This window comes from Bison bison, unplaced genomic scaffold (genome assembly GCF_000754665.1).
Source record: "Bison bison bison isolate TAMUID 2011002044 unplaced genomic scaffold, Bison_UMD1.0 scf7180017864518, whole genome shotgun sequence".
Classification (NCBI taxonomy): Eukaryota; Metazoa; Chordata; class Mammalia; order Artiodactyla; family Bovidae; genus Bison; species Bison bison.
In genome coordinates, this window is record NW_011495071.1 from 18,832,436 (window position 1) to 18,851,923 (window position 19,488).

Genomic DNA, 19,488 nt, shown 5'->3' on the forward strand with positions numbered 1-19,488 from the left:
AAAATATGGCGGTGTTTTGTTTGGTTTAATTTTTAATTTATTTATTTTCGGCCGCACTGGGTCACTGTTGCTGCGTGCAGGCTTTCTTTAGTTGCAGCAAGCAGGGGCTACTCTTTGCAGCAGTACAAGAGCTTCTCATTGTGGTGGCTTCTCTCGTTGTGGAGCGTAGGCTCCAGAGCACAAACTCAGCAGTTGTAGTGCATGGGCTTAGTTGCTATGTGGCAAGTTGGAATCTTCCTGGGCTAGGGATCGAACCCGTGTTCCCTGCTTTGGCAGGCAGATTCTTATCCACAGTACCACCAGGGAACTCCATCATGGTAATGGTTTTTAACAGCAGAATCACCCTCTGTCAAAGGAAAATTTACATACTCCCCCAAAATATAACATAGGCAAAAAGTGGTATTTGAATTTCTTATAGTAATTATTTATTATAAACACAGTGAGGCTGCTCTCATGATTGTAAGTTTAATTCCAAATAAAGCATCTAATATATTTCCCTTTTATTTTTCCTAGAATATAGAAAATATAAAGGAATATAAATCAGGAATACAAAATCCTGATTCAAAAATAATTCAAGTGATACCTATTTAACCTTTTCCTTACAGCTTCAGGAATCCATACAATTAAACCAGAAGCCTAAACTTAGGACAATAGGAAATTTTTATTTCAAATTGGATTACATGTCTTACTGGGAAATGTTCAGTTTGGAGGGAGCTGAAGAGTGGTTTCACTGACTAATTCAGGCTTTTATTTGTGGAGGAAAGCACTGTTAAAACGTATCCTGGAACATAATTCAACATTCTCTGAGGTCAGCTCTGAAAATCTCCAGATGCTTGGTACCAGGCTCTGACAGATATTTATGCAAAATTTCAAGAGTCAAATTTATTTCATTTCGCACACTAAGTTCAAACTAAGTTTCGATTTCATCACTGACACTCTATACCAGCCTTTGTAAATACGCACAGTGAGAACACAAACCCATATTGCCTAATGGAGCTCATTCAATTTATTGTAAAAGTTTCAGCAAGATACAGGCGAGGGTACCAAATTATATTTGAGAGATTTAGGTAATGGATTTCGTCAACAAATGTAAAAAAGTGATTTATTGCCTCATCTGAATTATCTGGAGCTCAACCTTTCCCTGAGCGGTCAACAAACTGCAGCATGAAGAAGTAAACTTCTAAGAATTATTACCCATGTCATTACAAGTAACTAATAAAAATAAAAAGACAATGTCGTAGAATAAGGTCCACACTGTATATTACATGTACAGCATCATTCTAAAATGTTATCTACTGAATAAGTAGAATTTTGTATATATTTACAACACACAACTTTTGGTAACAGCTGTATACAAACCAACCTTTGGCAATTTTTGCTACCATTGTTCTCACAATAGAAGATGAAATTTTCTTCACTTGTGTGTGTGTCAGAAGTGGTGGAAAAAAACTGGTCTTTCTCATGTTTGCCTAGATAAACATATACAGATGCAGGCAAAATGTTGACAACCGCCACCATTCACACTTCCACTGGGGCGCATCCTAAGAGCAGGAGTCACCCAGCCCCGGTATTTCACTAACCAGGGGGAGCATTTGGTCCTTCTCCACATGCATCACTCCACAGTGATATCAGTCACAGTCATGGAGGACTGTGAGGTGAAGACGGGTGCTGCAGTGCATGTTCCATGTTGAGATCTGGTGGTAGGACTCTAGGACTCTGAAGAACAGGGTAAAACCTTGGGATCTAGGAACATGCGAGGTGATACTCAAGAGCTGCTGGTTCTCAAAAACAGAAATGATGAGAAAGAAGAAATGTGGGTTCTGGGGGAGTTTCTGTCAGCTCAGCTCTTGCCTCAGCCTTCAAGCTGAGCAACGTGTGCAGCTTCGAGAGCAGTGAAGATTGCAGCCCCTTTCTCCCTTCCCACCCTTTCCCCATTCCCAGAGGACAGAGGCTCATCCCATTCATCCACTCACTTGTGCGTTAACTCAGTCATCGCAGACATCCACTGGAGGTCTACTTCACAAGCCATATGCGTGGGTATGTTTTCATTAACATACACTTAATTATATTTTATTTTGGAGCATTCCTCCATACCCTTAAAAGTAACCTGAAGACACCCAAAATGAGTGACTATCAACCACCAGAACTCACCTCTGTTAACCAAACAGGTAGAGCAGTTGGCAAATGCTAACTATGACTATAACATCCAAATACTTGATTTGTGCAAGCACGCTCTGAGCTTCTGTGTACCAGGCAGGATACACAGATAAGATTCAGTTCCTGCCCTCAAGGGACTCAGAAGGAGAGAATGGAGTAGGTCCAAGATATAGAGGGCAATGCAATCAATGCTAAGGCAAAGTAGGGGAGGCGATGGGGAACTAGTGAAGGGAAAGAAGCCTTAGTTGTATTAACCTGCAGGAGTCGAGAAGGCTTCTGTGAAACGCTGCATATTCTTCTCTTTAGAGAGAAGCACCAGCTGAACGACAGCAAGAACATATCCCAGTAGATGCAGGAGGAAGTGAAGGCATGCAGCCAGAAGAGACAGTCGAGTGTGGCTGAAACCGAGGAACAGTGGGTGGGAGTGGCTGGCCAGGAGGCTGCAAGGGAGCAGCAAGACTTTCTCATCAGCAGGATTAGTACGATTTGGGTCGTCTGGTCTCAGACACCTCAATCATCTGTGAAGTGCAAAGAGCTGCTCCTCCAGCAAATTCCGCATACCAAACCAAGTGGTCACACTGCACCCTCCCTGTGCTTAGCGGGAGGCTTGGCCAATACATACATCATCTTCCTCTGGTCTAGGTACATGGAGGGGAGCTCCCCAAACAAACCAACCACAATGCCGACTCAGCCAGAATAGAAGATAAATATAATACATGTCTCTAACTTGGCAGGAGTCGAGTTCCTCTAACATAACTCTTTCCATGCACTAAAACCCATGCAGTTTTTAAAAAGCACGTCCGAGGTCACTGGACTTCCAGGATACCTGGGGTTTTAGCCAATTTGCTTATAAGATGGCTGTACAAATTTGCATTATACTGGGTTTGAAATAAAGGGGAAGGATCTTGGCTGTAAGAGGGAAGAAATTCAATAAAAAGCAGAACCCAGAGCCCATGCAATACACAGCTGCTCTTGCAGGTAAACCGCACTGGACACTGCTCACCCAGCTCTCCAAGGGATGCAGTAACTGAATCCCAGGGGCCCGGAATTCACTCACCCTGCAGATACATTCTGAATGTCTATTATATGCAAAGTACCATGGAGATCATAAGGCTGTGCAAGCCACATCCTGAACCCTGAAAGAGCATATAGATCATGAGGAAGGTCACCTACAAAAGCCAGTAAAACATGCTGGATGGGCAAAGTGCGATTAAAGCATTGATGGGCCAAAGGAAGTAAAGGTTTCTTCTGGTATAGAAGGAAGAGACTTCCTGAAGGAAGTATCCACAGAGAAATGGAGGAGGTTTACAGACAAGACAGATGGAGAAGGTGCTCCTCTTTCTTTGAGCCCTACAAACCAGGGTGCCAGGTGATGCCCTCTGGACTGGGCATAGAAATCCCAGTGAGCACAATGTCACAAACAGCATGGGTGGCAGAGGCTTCTCTGCCAAGGGAAGCTTTTCTGGTAGAGGGACGGCATGACTAAAGCCTGTATGGGATATGAAAGTGAAAGTGTTAGTCGCTCAGTCCTGTCTGTCTCTTTGTAACCCCATGAACTGTAGCCCGCCAGGCTCCTCTGTCCATGGAATTCCCCAGGCGAGAATATTGGAGTGAGTTGCCACTCCCTTCTCCAGGGGATCTTCCTGACCCAGGCCTCGAACCTGGGTCTCCTGCATTGCAGGCAGATTCTCTACCATCTGAGTCACCAGGGAAGCCCCTATGGGATATGAGGAAAATCCAATTTGTTGGAAGGACACACTGCAGGACACCAGGCTAGAAAGATATACTGAAATCACACGGCGGGGGCCTCATCTACCAGGCCCAGGAGAATGAGATTCTGGACTGAGTGATGAGCGACGCAGGGAAGAGGAAGCTTCTGAGCAACAAGAATCCAGGACCAGCCATAGTGGCTAAGGGCCACTGGGGCCAGCCAGCCCTGACACCTACTGGGTGTGTAACTCTGGACAAGGTTTTTAATTTCTGTGTGCCTCTACTTACTTCCTCATCTATTAGATGGGGATGACAATACTATCTAATTCAGAGAATTATGACACTAAATGAATTTACAAAGCAGTAAGAATAATGTTCCCCAATAAAAACTTCTACAGAAGTTATCACTGGATAATGACGGTGACCACATGAGACACCCAGAAGTTGGGAGATCATCTCCGAGATGACTACAGTAATCCAGACAAGAGAGGATGGGAGCAGCTTTAAGGGGGATGGAAAGGAAGTAACCGGTCTAAGACAGAAGAGAACTCGGAGCGGGAGGAAAGGCTTGCAGCCTGGGAGAAAAGAAGTGCTGCTGGAGGGGCTGCTCAGCCATAAAAGCACTTGGCAAAGACTCAGAGGACTACACTGTGCTGGACTCTGATCCTTACATACCCTTGCACTTCTCTGAGCCTCAAATCTTCCATCTCTAAGACGGAGTCAACATTCCTTACCCTTTCTACACTCAGCATCATTATGAGGAGTAAAAACGACAGGGGACTTGGCCACCGAACTGTACAGATGGGAGTTGTGATGAGGGACCAGGCTAGGGAAGGAGCCCAAAGAAAAAGAGATACTCTGCTGAACCTTGTCCATGACGTTCCCAGACTAAGACTGAGGATCAATTCCAACATCCTTGCCCTGCACAGCTGCAAGCTGGCACCAGTGACATCTGGAACTGCCTGCCTCCCAGACACCCCGCCCAGGGTTTGGTTCATGGGACAGGCCCCAGTGCTGACAGCAGAATTCACCATTCTGGGGTGCCCTGGGGATAAAAGAAACCCATGGAAAAACCAGGTGGCTCTATCTCCTCCAGCTCTCTGATTATAAAGCCTGTAAGCAGATGGTGACTGCAGCCACAAAATTAAAAGACGCTTACTCCTTGGAAGGAAAGTTATGACCAACCTAGATAGCATGTTCAAAAGCAGAGACATTACTTTGCCAACAAGGGTTCGTCTAGTCAAGGCTATGGTTTTTCCCATGGTCATGTATGGATGTGAGAGTTGGACTGTGAAGAAGGCTGAGCGCCCAAGAATTGATGCTTTTGAACTGTGGTGTTGGAGAAGACTCTTGAGAGTCCCTTGGACTGCAAGGAGATCCAACCAGTCCATTCTGAAGGAGATCAGCCCTGGGATTTCTTTGGAAGGAATGATGCTAAAGCTGAAACTCCAGTACTTTGGCTACTTCATCCGAAGAGTTGACTCACTGGAAAAGACTCTGATGCTGGGAGGGATTGGGAGCAGGAGGAGAAGGGGATGACAGAGGATGAGATGGCTGGATGGCATCACTGACTCGATGGACGTGAGTCTGAGTGAACTCCGGGAGTTGGTGATGGACAGGGAGGCCTGGCGTGCTGCGATTCATGGGGTCGCAAAGAGTCGGACACGACTGAGCGACTGATCTGATCTGATCTGAAGCAGATCAAAAGAAGAGTTCTGGAGTCAGCCAGAGATGGGGACAAGAAGACCAGCCCCCAAGGTTGCAGCAGGCAGCCCTCCAGCAAGTTGGTCTTCCATTATAGCCAAGTGTTTGTTTATATTTCCTGCATTATCTTGTCACTTGTTGGATAGGATTTCTTACAGAAACTCATCTTTTTCATGTTAAGGGTAGTCCACATAGTCCAGGAAGCCATAGAGATCAGCAGCTCACATTCCCTATGTAAGTTCTCTTTATTGTACCTTTGGAAGGAACTCAGAAGCCCCAGCCCCATGTCTCTTCTCCAGCAGACCCCACGCCTCCCCATCACACCATTCATCACAGAAGACTGGAATAGTCCCCCTTAACACAACTCTCTCCCTCCCTCTACTCTGGAGTTCCTCAAAGTTCCTTTAACTAGTCTATGGTCCTCCTCCTTCTCTGGATACCCACCACCCAACACAGACCCTGGCATAAAGTGAATTGAAATTTCTCCCCATTTTTTGAAGCCCAAAGACAATGAGAATCCACAATCTGCTCCTATTACTCAACTGTGCCCCTAACTCAGTGAAGTGTTTTAACAGAGCAACACCACATGGATTCAAGCCTCCCTCTTTCCTCAAAACCTGACTTACCAGATCAAAAAAAAGGGTCTAATTTAGGTTTATGACCTTAGCCTGTATCTTATTTTATAGTTTTGTTTTGTCTGACATGGCTTATGGGGACATAAAAGGCCTTCCCTCCAAAATACAGTTACTGAATTCAAACCACTTCAGAATAAGGCCTTTTCCCTGCAACCAACTTTTCCAGCTGACTTTTAACAGTTTTAAAGTTGATAAACTAGAGGAAGCGCTTTATTTAAAGAAAGAAAAAAGATCTAAGTAAACAGCTCCCAGTGTTCTCTAAGAATTTAGACTCAGAGAACACAATCTGTCTACACAAGGATAAACGCAGTTTTATTAAAGAAAACACAACGGGCGTACACACACTCTTCAAACAGTGTACACTGTCCACATGAAGAAGCAAACACAAATTCAAAAGGGGTGGACAACAGGGTCATCATGGGGAAGCGCCATGGTTTGTTGCTCAAAAGGTAGATTATATAGCAAAGATGTGTTAAGAGACAGACTTGCTTTTTCTCAAATCATCTCGAATGGAGCTCAAGGAGATGACCACAGAATCAACCAGTGGAGATACTGTGATTGTTTCTTCAAGAAAAATTATTTTGAAAACAATCAACTGAACTAAATAAAATCTACAAAACCAAGCCCCTTGGCAGCAAATGTGTTAAAGGCCTCCAAGAGCACTGGAGTTTCAATTTATTCCAAATATAGACCTGAAATCACAAACTAGAGAGCCAAAGCAGCAGTGTTTAAAATGACTGACCAACGCCATCCAAATATCCCACACTTCTCATTTCAGAGTGAGGGGAAAGTAAATGTGAGTCAAGAAATACAATTTCTAGAAATTCTTCCATCACAGAAGGGAAAGTTTTTTAAGATCAGTGTGGCTTTTAAGAAAGCCAGCAGAAACTAAAACATATGCAAAACTGATTCCCACTGCACTCTACACATAAAATGTCACCTTTCTAACAATTTTAAAATACATGGTAGAGTTTGGTTTTTCTCTCACTACTCGAGCTTTCATCAAGCAACTAGATGTTAAGAGTTACAAAAATGAAGGAGGATTCTAATCCTGTCCACAAGGTGCTCACAAGTTGTATGCATGCATGCTCACTCAGTCGTAGCCCTCCAGGCTCCTCTGTCCTTGGAATTTTCCAGGCAAGAATACTGAAGTGGGTTGCCACTGCCTGCTCCAGGAGATCTTCCTGGCCCAGGGAGCAAACCCATGTCTCTTGCGTCTCCTGCTTTGGCAGGTGGATTCTTTACCATTGGTAAGCCCACAAGTTGGGTATTTGTATCCAAAATGAAAGGGTTTAATAAACAGGTGATGTGAATTTCAGTAAGGGATTTCAGAATATAAGTCCAAAGTTCTCCGCAACAATATTTTATTTTCCCTTGTTGAAAAAAAAACTAACCAAAATGATCTAAAAGGGAGACACTGCTATACCCAAACTGGTGGAATGTGACCAGAACATTATATGGGGGGAATTGCATACATTCATTCCCAGTTTGTCATTTCCTGTTACATAACTTTCCATGCAGAAATTAATTTTACATCAGATTTATCAACTTTTCCTTTATGGTTTCTAGGTTTTCCATTTGCATGCAAAAGGCTGTCTCTGAAATCACTGGGGAAATGTCTTACGCATTTAAAAAAGGAAAAAAAAAAATGGCGTCGTTTTTTTTCTAACTCCTGAGGTGACAAAGGTATTCAGCCTAGTTTGAAGTCCAGTGGACAAGATTGTGAGTCCTTTCCTTTCCTGCTCTTTCTGAGCTCTGAATACTGCAGAGACCTGTCTGAACTTGTAGTTTAAAACCACTGCTTTCCCACTCTCAGCCCCCTCAACCCCGTGCTCACGTCACCTCACTGCAGCCTTATCCTCACATATTCTCCTGTTACAATAGAGGCTGACAAAGGTGAGGGAACACAGCAGAGGAGGCCCACAAGCATTAAGCGGCATCCTGGTGATGGCTCACCCAGTCACTGTTTAACCACTTACTGGCTGTGTGAGTCTAGGTTAGCCTCCTGATCTCTCAGACTGCATTTCCTCACTTACACAAACCAAGTGGTTATAAGGGTTTAAGTAAGTTATGCTATTGAAAGAACTGTTTAAACTGTAAAGTATCATGTAAAATTTAGATGCTTTTTATTAGGTATGTGACATAGGGAACATACGTTGTCTCGGTCTGAACCCCTCATGTCCATGTCCCAATAAATATCTACATTGTCCCCCTTTCCCACCTCTTCTCAATTTATAGAAGAAAAAAAAAAAGAAAAAACATTCTCCGGGTTTCCACTTTCTAAATATACAAACTAAACACTATGAACAAAACTTGTAGAACATGAAAACTGAAAACAGAACAGAACTACCATTGTTGTTCAGTCGCTAAGTCGTGTCTGAGTCTTTGAGACCCCCATGAACTGCAGCACGCCAGGCTTTCCTGTTCTTCACTGTCTCCCAGAGTTTGCTCAAACTCATGTCTATTGAATCAGTAATGCCATCCAACCATCTCATCCTCTGTCACCCCAGCAATTCCACTCCTGGGCATACATCTGAAAAAAAACTAATTGAAAAAGATAAACTTACCCCAATGTTCATAGCAGCATTATTTACAATTGGCAAGATATGGAAGCAACCTAAGTGTCCAAAAGATGAATGGTTAAAGAAGATGGTGTGTGTGTGTGTGTGTGTGTGTGTGTGTGTACACACATACAATGGAATACTGTTATGGTAGTTGTTATTTACTCGCTAAGTCATGTCCAACTCTGCAACCCCATGGACAGTAGCCCGTTAGACTCCTCTGTCCATGGGATTTCCCCAGCAAGAATACTGAAGAGGGTAGCCAATTCCTTTTCCAGGGGATCTTCCTGACCCAGGGATCAAAGCTGCTTCTTCTACATTGGCAGGTGGGTTCTTTACTGCTGAGCTACAGGGAAGCCCACAATGGAACACCGCTGCTGCGGCGGCTGCTGCTGCTGCTAAATCGCTTCTGTCGTGTCCGACTCTGTGCAACCCCATAGATGGCAGCGCACCAGGCTCCGCCGTCCCTGGGATTCTCCAGGCAAGAACACTGGAGCGGGTTGCCATTTCCTTCTCCAATGCATGAAAGTGAAAAGTGAAAGTGAAGTTGCTCAGCCGTGTCCAACTCTTCATGACCCCATGAACTGCAGCCTACCAGGCTCCTCTGTCCATGGGACTTTCCAGGTAAGAATACTGGAATGGGTAGCCAATTCCTTTTCCAGGGGATCTTCCTGACCCAGGGATCAAACCTGCTTCTCCTGCATTGGCAGGTGGGTTCTTTACCGCTGAGCTACAGGGAAGCCCACAGTGGAACACTACACAACCATAAAGAGAATAAAACTTTGCCATTTGCAACAACATGAATGGACCTAGAGTGAAGTAAGTCAGACAGAAACAGACAAATACTGTATGATCTCATTTATATGTGGAATCTAAAAAATACGACAAACTAGTAAATATAACCGAAAAGAAACAGACTCACTGATATAGACAACAAATTAGTGGTTACCAGCAGAAAGAGGCAAGGGGTAGTGGCAATATAGGAGAAGAGGATTAAGAGAAACAAACCATCAATATCATGTATAAAATAAGCTACAAGGATATATAGCACAATACAGAGAATATAGCCAATATTTTATAATAACTCTAAATGACATATAACCTTTAAAAATTGTGAATCACTCTTATATACCTGTAACTTATATATTATACATCAACTACACATCAAAAAAAAAAGGAAGAAGTCTCCAAACTTTCTCAGTTAAATAAAAGAAAAAACAAAAAAGACCCACAGGTAGAACATGTTGTATCAAGCCTGAACGAAAAATGGCTTCAAATTTGAAAAAGATGCCAACAAATATTACATGTCTCCTAATCCACCTGGTAAGGGTTTTCCAAAACAAATCCTCTCCCCTTCAACAACTTCTCCTTTGTTATTTCTGAAAGTGAAGTCTCACCTGAGCCTTCTTCCTGTCCATTTACACTGCCACCCCCACAGCCCCCCAGCCTGGGGAAGAGCCGGTAAAGCAGGCCTTCTGTCTCTACACCACCCCCAGGGGCACACACACATCTTATTGGTCTTAAGAGAGGCGTGTGCTATTTGATCCATTTGCTAATAAAATCCATTGAACCTGGAAAGTTCTCTGACAGAGGGAGCTTGACACACGTGCACGATATACACACTGGATTTATCATCGCCAAGCATCTGCCAAAGGGCACCGAGCACATGCTTTCCACATTGATCAGCAATGGGAGGGGAGGAAGGAAGGGGTGGCACCACCAGGCAGGGCACCCAGGTCTAATGACACACCTGGCCTGCCTCTTTCCAGGTGCTCAACCACCCAGAACTCCTCAGTGCCCTGGGGTATGACTGGGAAAATTCCTTACCTGCCACATTTCAATCAAGCTGCTGCATTACCTAAATCTGAGTGGCAAACCAGCCAGCAGAAAGGCCTACATAAGGCCTTGAAATGTTCCAGTCTAAAACACAGGTTCCCTGGAGGGTAACCCTTATTGTTTTGACCTAGTTAGTTCCCTCAAAACAGAATCCAAACTAGAAAACTGGGTCCAGGGCAGCAGCCCTGCCTTGCAGACCAAGCAGAAGCCATGCGCTATCACTCTTGAGGAGGGCCTCTCCAGAGCACTACACAGGACTTGTTTCCCAGCAAACTAGTCAGCCATTTGGTTTCAATTAACAGAAACCCACTCCCACTAACCTAAGGAAAAAAAAAAAAACACATAAGAGTAGGGGAACCTGGGTTCATTATAAGGACAAGGGGTCTATCAAATGACCCTGAATCAGGAACTGCAGCCAGCCCTCATGGGAAATGGAAACCAGGAAATGGAAAACCATCCGGAAATGAGACTATTCCCAAGATCTCTCATCTCCTCCTCTGTAGAACCACTTTGTTCTTTCCTCTCTGCAGAGCAGTTTTCATTCCATGCTTCTGTATACCCATGGGTCACACAGCGACTCCTCTGTTGACTTTTCCCAGAATTGTAGGGTGAGCGTCAAAGACCAACTAGGATTGTTGTCTCAATCCCAAAATATTCAGGAGACAGAATTCAACTCAGCTTGGGTAAGACATCCCCCTTTGATCCAGACAGCAGAGAAGAGGTGGGAGAGCTGCTCTAAGGATAGAGGGTATCTACCTGTCCAGCGCAATTACAAAAAACAATAGAAATGGCAACGGCTTCATGAACTTTGACTTTTGTTAAAACCACAAGGTTCCCCAAAGGTACCATCTTGTCTTATCATCACTCCAAGGAAGCACAGCTGTAAAGCCAGATCCTCAAATAACAGATAAATGTCTTCTTTGTACTTTGCCTGTTGGTCGCTTGAGTCGGAGGAAAGAAAGCACTTTGTTGTTATCAAAAAGGAATTTATTTCTGGTTTCTCCTTTTCTCTTTAGAGGAGGGTTTTTGGCGGGAATCTTGCCTGGAAACGGGCCGAACCTGGCCAATACACGGAAGTGTCCTTGAATCATGACTGTAAAGGTGGGGGAGAGAAGCAGTCATGGTAGAGAAACACACACACGGAACTAAAGCCTTCTGGGGCAGGCATACTAAAAATCATTTTTCACAGGAAGAATTTGTTCACTGTAAAGGTTAAGCAAGGCTCTTTCCTTACAAAAGCCTCTGGGTTTCTCATAAAGTAGACCCAAAGAGTCCATCAGTGGGAGGTCTATTGCACCTAGGGCAACAAACACATTCCTCCCAGATCATGGGCTGCTCTGTGTGGTTGCTAATAAGATAATCTGTTACAGGAGGCTTACAAATCCATTTACATTGATTTTAATTAATGAATCAATCCCTGGCCCTGAACAACTTGGTCCAGAGACGGTAAGCAATTCAAGCTTCAGTCTGCACTCCCATCCTGAAAGCTACATTAAAAAGAAGTTAACTCTCAGATCAATGTAGGACAAATAAAAATAATTGGATTTGTATTTCTCACAACATAAGGAAAAAATCTCTTCCAAGTTTAGACAGTTACTCTTCACACATTAATAAGAGAAATATATTTCCAGTGGTTTCCTAACAGACTCACCTAGGACTAAGGGGGTTTTTTTGGACAAGCCTGAAATTTGGAAAACCAAAGTCAGATATTATGACTTTCAGTCTAACCTCTGAAATCAAAACGAGTCCAACTTGCTCAAAAGCTCATCAGAACCTCTTAACTCAGACTGAAGTTGAAGAGAGAATTACCCAAACACAAAATACAAATGACAAGTAAGAACAAAGTGGCACCCACCAGCCTGGCTGTGCTCTGAATCAGCCAGGCTTCATTAAGAAGGCAGGCAAACTTTTGCATTTCCTTTTACTTTAGCCTTTATAAAGGCTGAAATAGAGTTTGACCTTTTTGAGCTATTGCCAGCTATGAATTGGAAACAAGCTCAAGTTAAAAGATGGCACCAAAAAGTGACTGCTCACGGTTTCATTTTTTTTTCTCTTTCCTCATCTTTTTCATAAGATTTGTCTATCCACTCTATTTTTAGACTCCTATCAGAGCTTCCAATGATTCCATGTAAAACTGGCAGAAAAAAGTCTAGTTTCAGTCCCACTTTCTCAAATCCCCCCAGCTAGGCAACACCAATTAACATCGGGGAAGAACATTAGCGTTGATAAATGAAAATGCATCACACTCACTTTGATTTTTTTTTTTAAGACGGGAAAAGTCCATAAACTCACAAGCAAAGCATAAAAGCACAGAGAGACACCAGAGTCTGTGCCCACTTGACAAGGCAGAGGAGGGGAAGCTGCTCATAAGAGAATAAATAAACACAGAACACAGAGCACAGAGACCCATGACTTTGGGAGGCAGCATTTCACATTTCTCCCGTACTTTTTACACTACTTAATAAAAGAGTTATCAAATTGATTTTGAAGTCAGTAAGACTGGCCTGAAACACTGTAAAAGGAATTAAAAGAAAAAAAAAAAAAACCCTGTACATAAGGAAGTAAACTGCAAGCAAGATCAAGAGCTGGGCTAGAGCTGGGCGGGCTGGCACTCGCGTGTTCTCCCCTCCCTTCCTCTCTGTTCTGTCTCCCGACAAGGCAAACAAAACAAAAGCAGTGGATACTCAGCTATACATATGGACTCCAGAGCTTTCTGCCCCTAACGTCTGCTTGCATGCCCTCAGGTCTGAGGACTCACTGGACCCTAACTAAAGCTCCCTGAAACATTCCCCGTGCATTTGTGGGGGCATCTTGTTGGACCAGCCAGCCGCCTTGCCTGGCCTGAGCTGTGCAGGGCAGGGTATGCCAATGCAGCCTGACATTCACAGCAAGACCACAAATAATAAACACTTTCAGTAAATTGACTCGAGTGTCTTTGTTCCTCAGACATATATCTTCCTACTGCTTTATAAAGGCAGGCAGCAGAACCTAACCACCAACTCGACTATAGCCAGGACTGGGAAAGGAAGTTATTGAAGCCTGGATTTCCTGCTTTTGCTTGTAGCCAAGAACTATGAGGCTTGTAGTGGTTTCAGGAACTGACTCATCTAATGATTCATGGATAAGATACTACTTTTAATATGTTTCTGACCCTAAGACTCAGGAACTTCAAAACCACTCTGAACCCATGCTTCACCCTTATTTACAAATGAATATATTCATAGCAAAATAAACAGGAGGACAATGGCTAATGAAACAATGAAAATATCACACCCACAGCAGGAAAAGCAGAATGTGGACTTCATATTGGAAGCTGTGATCAAAAGCCTGATCTGTGGGCTGTGACTTGGTAGCACAAGTCTTGGGAAGCCAAACTTCCCAAAAGTGAAAAACAGGTGGGATAAGGTTTATTTTTAGATGTCATTCTCCTAGATGTAAAAATAGATTTAGCACGGCAATATTTTAATTTAGGCGCATCTGGAGCGGTGACTCGAAAAAACCAAAGTCGGAAAGCAGCATGTAGTTCTAGATTTAACTGTTACAACTGCAAACCAGGGAGAGTTCAGGGTTAGCTGACCAGTGAGTAATAGGTAATAAAGGGCTCATGGTGGAACTCATTCTCTTAAATCATCCATTACAGGAAGACTGCAACTCAGTATTTCCACCCATCCTCTGACCAGACTTCTCTTTCCTCCACTAGACACACACACACACACACACACACACACACACACACACCCTGAAAAGCAAACCACTCTCAAAGTTGTCGGGAGTTGGTACCTCTGACTGCTCCCCATGAAGTCCCTATAGATTCATTCATCATCAAGAAGTTCCCCTACAGGGACTTCCCTAGTGGTCCAGTGGCTAAGATTCCACACTCCTAAAGCAGGGGGCCCGGGTATGAGCCCTGGTCAGGAAACTAGATCCCGCATGCTGCAACTAAAGATTCCATAGGCCGCGACTAAGACCTGGTGCAGGCAAATAAATAATTGAAAAAAAAAAAGTCCCACTTAAGGAAAGGCTTTCAAGCCTTCCTGGCCCATCAGCCCTTGGGTTTTCCCTGCCCCGGTCCTTCCCCTAAGGGCATTAAGATCAGGATGAGTTTCAGGGGTGGCTTTCAAACAATTTCAGGTTTCAACACAAGTCCAGTTGCCCAGTCACACAGAGGGAAGAGGGGAAAAAAAACAAAATGGGAGAAAGGGATGAGGGGGTGGGGGGATAGAATGCTGTGGGGGAAGGGGAGGGTGCGGGGATGGAAGAAGCAGTAAGACCAGTTGACCAGGCAAGGCCAAAGTGCAAGGGCTGCCTGGCAGGCACTACCCAGCTGGGCTCCTCCAGCAGATTTACTGACATGACGTCAGTGGCTCCAGTCCAGCTTTTTCTTTGGTAGCTTTTACCACTTGCCTCCTGAAGCCTCCACTGTGTTAGGAAGCCACAGGACCATAAAGAAAATTCCCTTTGTGAAACCAGTTTAACCTCAGGGCATGGAGGCCTGCCTGTGAATTACAAGACCCCTCGCCCTCTCTGTGTACCCCTGGAGGAAGAGGAAGGGAATAAGCCCCTACTCTACTGTACTTAATACAGATGAACCATTAAATGAAGCTTGGTGCTTTAAAAAAAGGGGAGGGCGGGGGGGCAGAGAGTGGGTGGGGGGTGAAGGAGGGGGAAGGTGGGAAGGGGTTGTGGTGGGGCGAGATGTTAAATGAGTATCCAAAATTTCACAGGACAGGATGCTGGTTAATTTCCTAGGATGTCATGAATGATGATAATTTCAGTGCTAGTCACTGCTGTGAGGTTGTGTTGGCTGCACTGTGAATGCATTCGGCTTTGTTTTGCCACCAACAAAAAAAGTATTACTGAAGCTGAAACTCCAGGCCTAAATGGAACCTCTGAAGAGAGCACTGTAGATGTATTTAAAAATGAGATTTCTTTTTTCCCCGCCAAAGCGCATGTTCTGCGCTGCACCAGCGTTGGGCATCAAACAATTTCCAAAATGCCAGAGAGAAATTACTAAATTAGTAATGGAATTACAGATAGAATTACGAAAACATAGAAATGCCAGATAGAAAGATAGAAATTACTAAAAATAAGTCTAACAGGAGACTCATGAAACAAAAAAACACTCATTTTAGACTTAAAGGTTTACTACTGTATTCCGACAATGGCAGCTATTCCAACAATAGCTGTGTTCCATCTAGGACTCCAATAAACAAATCTGCCTAAAATTACAGAGCTTTAAAATTTTTTAGCTCATAAAAATAATGTATTAGTGATAAATTCTTTAAATGAGTGAGAGACTAAATATATTCTATTTTAAACATTTCAGAAAAGAAAAGTACAAAACTTAATTCAACAAGCATTTATTCAAACACAGGCATGTAAAATCGACCCCAACAATATCATCAAAATATAGCCTGCAGTCTGAATGGCTCAGAGTGGTAATAAGACAAGGAATCTCTCACCTTCTGGTTATTTAAACAAGGTGCAGAACAAACCATCAGGGAGATAGGACTGAAGGCAATGATTAAAAGTCTTCTGTGAAGCCTAAATTAATGTGAGCTCTGGCCTTCAACATGAGAGTCAAACCATGAACTGGCCTGGGGGAATTTTTCAGTTTGGTCTTTTTCTTAAGGGAGAAAAGGACAAGATGACAAGCCCAAGCACAGAAATGTAGAATGAGAGCCAAAGGAGCCAAGCATGAGATAAATGTGCAAAGAAAGATTTTACCATGAATCAAAAAGTTGACATAGTAGGTGGGATCCATTTCTGAAGGGGGTTAGGGGGTAATAGAGACCCTACCCAAGATGTAGCTCTGAAATAGCATTTCCTACCAAAAGGAATCAAAGTTCTGCAGAATTTGGTTCACTCTAAATCCAAGAATACACAAGAAGACACAGGACAGCAAGGAAGCTGCTACCTAAAACTGTAAGGGTCACATCAAAAGGACACAGAAGCCAACTAAAGATACTCCCCTGGCCCAAAGACTCTATAATGCGAACATCAGTAAGAGGAAACTGGGCTTCCCCAGTGGCTCAGCAGTAAAGAATCTGCCTGCAATGCAGGAGACATGGGTTCAATCCCTGCATCAGGAAGATCCCCTGGAGGAGGGCATGGCAACCCACCCCAGTACTCCTGCCTGGAGAATCTCATGGACAGAGGAGCCTGGTGGGCTACAGTCCAAGGGGGCTGTAAACTGACCCCAACAATATCATCATGCATGCAAGAGGAAACTACAATGGAGTCAAAGCATCCAATAATTTAAAATCTACAACTGCATAATGATATTAAAAGAAACAAAAAAAGAAAACCACATACCTGCTTTTTCTGTGCAACCATATGCCAGATTAACCAAACAACTGATGACAGAACGTTTCCATGAGAGAATCTTGGCTAATAAATGAAGTAGGAACAAGAGAACTGGAATATGATCAGTTTACGAAGCCGGTGTGAAACAACAGATACAGGCACAGGTCATAAATCAGTGTCTAACCTCACAAAGAAAGAGACAACTGGACATCATGTGCCTCCTGGCAGATTACTAGTTATGAAATATTCCTGTCATAAAAAAACAAAAAAAAAAACCCCAAAACCTTGAACCTGAAACAGATCAAGTTTCTAGGTCTAAATTCCCATTTATAGGAGAGACTGAGGACAGTGGAGCAGGATAAACACCACCAAGAGAATGCAACTGCATATTCCAGAATGAGAGAAACTCTACAAGAGAAACAAGGCTTTTCTAACAAATCACCTGTAAAGAGTGAAAAAAGAGAGACACAATCTTTAAAGAGTTTTGAGAAACAGAACAACTAAAGATAACCTTCAATTCTGTCTGGACCCTGATTTAAACAAACCAACTATGAGAAAACACTGATGAGTCGAACAGGAAATTTACAGCCTCACTAGATATTTTATATTAAGTAATCAATCAGGATTAAAATGTTAGTGTGATGATATTGCAGTTTTGTTTTTGTTTTTCTTTTAATTTATTTGACCATGCTGGGTCTTCACTGTGGCATGTGGGATCCAGTTCCCTAAAGAGAAATCGAACCCAGGCCCACTGCATTGGGACTGTGGAGTATCAGCTACTAAAGCACCAGGAAGTGGTGTTTCTTAAACACCAACAGTTGGTCTTTCTTTAAAAGTCATAATTTTTAAAATATATACTGAAAACTTCACAAATAACATGGTCTGACATTTTGGGATTGTTTCAAAATAATATGTGGGAGAGGATGCTGGGATTTGAAAGAAACAAGAATGGCCAGGGGTTGAAAACTGTTGCTAAGCGATGATGGTCCAGGGTGGTTCACTGTCCTCTACTCAAGTTTGCACAATAAAAATTGTGAAAGTCTAAAATAATAAAAATAATAAGATACTGTTCCTGTCTTTTTCCTTCAAGTTAAGAGAAAGGAAGAGATACTTGGCACTCTTAATTCTTAGCCACCAGGTGATGGTAATCACAGCCATAACTATAATCAGCAGATAACTTTAATGGTACATTCTGCCAGGCAACATGCAAGCCCTCAGCTAACTCTCACTATAACCCATGAGAAAGGCACTAGCATGTCCATTTTACAAGTGAGAAACTGGGGTTCAAAAAGAATAAAGAGGTTGCCCAGAAGCAAATAGGTAAGTGGAAGAAATGTGTGTAATTCCACAAATTCATAAACGTAGTAAGAATCAGAATGAGTTAAGCCTTTTCAAAACAGTAACTCTTAAGAGTGCCAGTAACACTCTAAGCCAAGAGATCCAATGCTCTCAATGCAAGAAGACAGCAAAATCAAGAAGTGGTGCTCTGCCGCTAACCATTTTTGGTGAAACCTAGGAAACTGAAGGGGCAGTCTCTTTTAGATTTCAAAATGATAACAGCAGAAGAGAAAGGGTGAAAAAACTGGACAGCATGTTTTGTGTCTCTGTGTGCGTGTGTGAAAATATGAAAGCAAAAGGGAAACTGTCTGAAGAGAGAAAAACAGAGCAGGAAATCCAGCTCGAAGAGAAGCTGGAAAAAAGCTTAAAACTAAACCCAGAGGAGGAAGATGGAAAAGCAAATAAATGAGCGCCTGTCAGAATGGTGTTCTGGATAGGACAAAACCCTCAGGTCTTGGACCAGGGACTGGAGGGCAGAGGAAGCAGGAAACATCAGTATGGGTTGGGACGACCCGTGGAGAAGCCCACTGTGGGCTGTTCGTCATACTCTGTCATACTTCACTTTATCTTAATATTTTCATTTTTCAGATAAAGAGACAGAGGCCCAGAGAGATTAAATCATCTTCCCCAAGACCGTATAGCCAATAAGCATAACTGGGACTGGGTCTGACTTCAAAGCCATGCTTTTAGGCTATGTTGCAAAATATATAAAGTGCTAGTGAGATCTACACCAAGTCAGGGAAACACCAAAATAGCCAAGAGCAGAAGTACCCAAAAGGCACTGGGTATACGACAGCTGTAAGAAGTGGGCAAACCAGTACAGGGAAGGAGGGGAAGACCGGAGCACAAGTCCTGGCCATCAGTGGCCCCGACCCCTTTTAGCCCAGAATTTAGTCTAATTCAGAGTCACCAGAATTAGGTGAACAAAAGTAAGACAGTATCAACCATCCCATAACCATCCCATAACCTTGGACTAAAAGCCAACCAAGATATCAAAGATGGGTAGCAACCCCACTGGCAATCCCATTTCAAAGTCCTTATTATCTATTTCAGAGACCTGATTTATTAAGGGCTTGGACTGCTTGGACTCCATGGACTGGAAGGAGATCCAAACTAGTCAATTCTAAAGGAAATCAACCCAGAATATTAACTGCAAGGACTGATGCTGAAACTGAACCTCCAATACTTTGGCCACCTGATAGGAAGAGCCGACTCATTCGAAAAAGACCCTGATGCTGGGA

The 19,488-nt window shown here is 43.2% G+C and overlaps 1 protein-coding gene across 6 annotated transcripts in view; it reads right to left on the minus strand.

The window, feature by feature from the left end:
• TEAD1 (TEA domain family member 1 (SV40 transcriptional enhancer factor)) overlaps positions 1–19,488 on the minus strand; it is a 274,377-nt gene that overhangs the window by 240,223 nt on the left and 14,666 nt on the right. For 4 of the 6 annotated variants that reach the window (XM_010830608.1, XM_010830606.1, XM_010830607.1 and 1 more), the window contains exon 1: positions 16,919–17,550. The exons of 1 other annotated variant lie outside the window; for it this stretch is intronic. In XM_010830608.1, coding sequence (XP_010828910.1) covers positions 16,919–16,939 — 21 coding nt within the window. In that variant the 5' untranslated portion in view covers positions 16,940–17,550. Of the gene's footprint in view, positions 1–16,918; positions 17,552–19,488 lie in introns of those variants that run through there. One more of the 6 variants, XM_010830605.1, reaches the window with a different exon arrangement.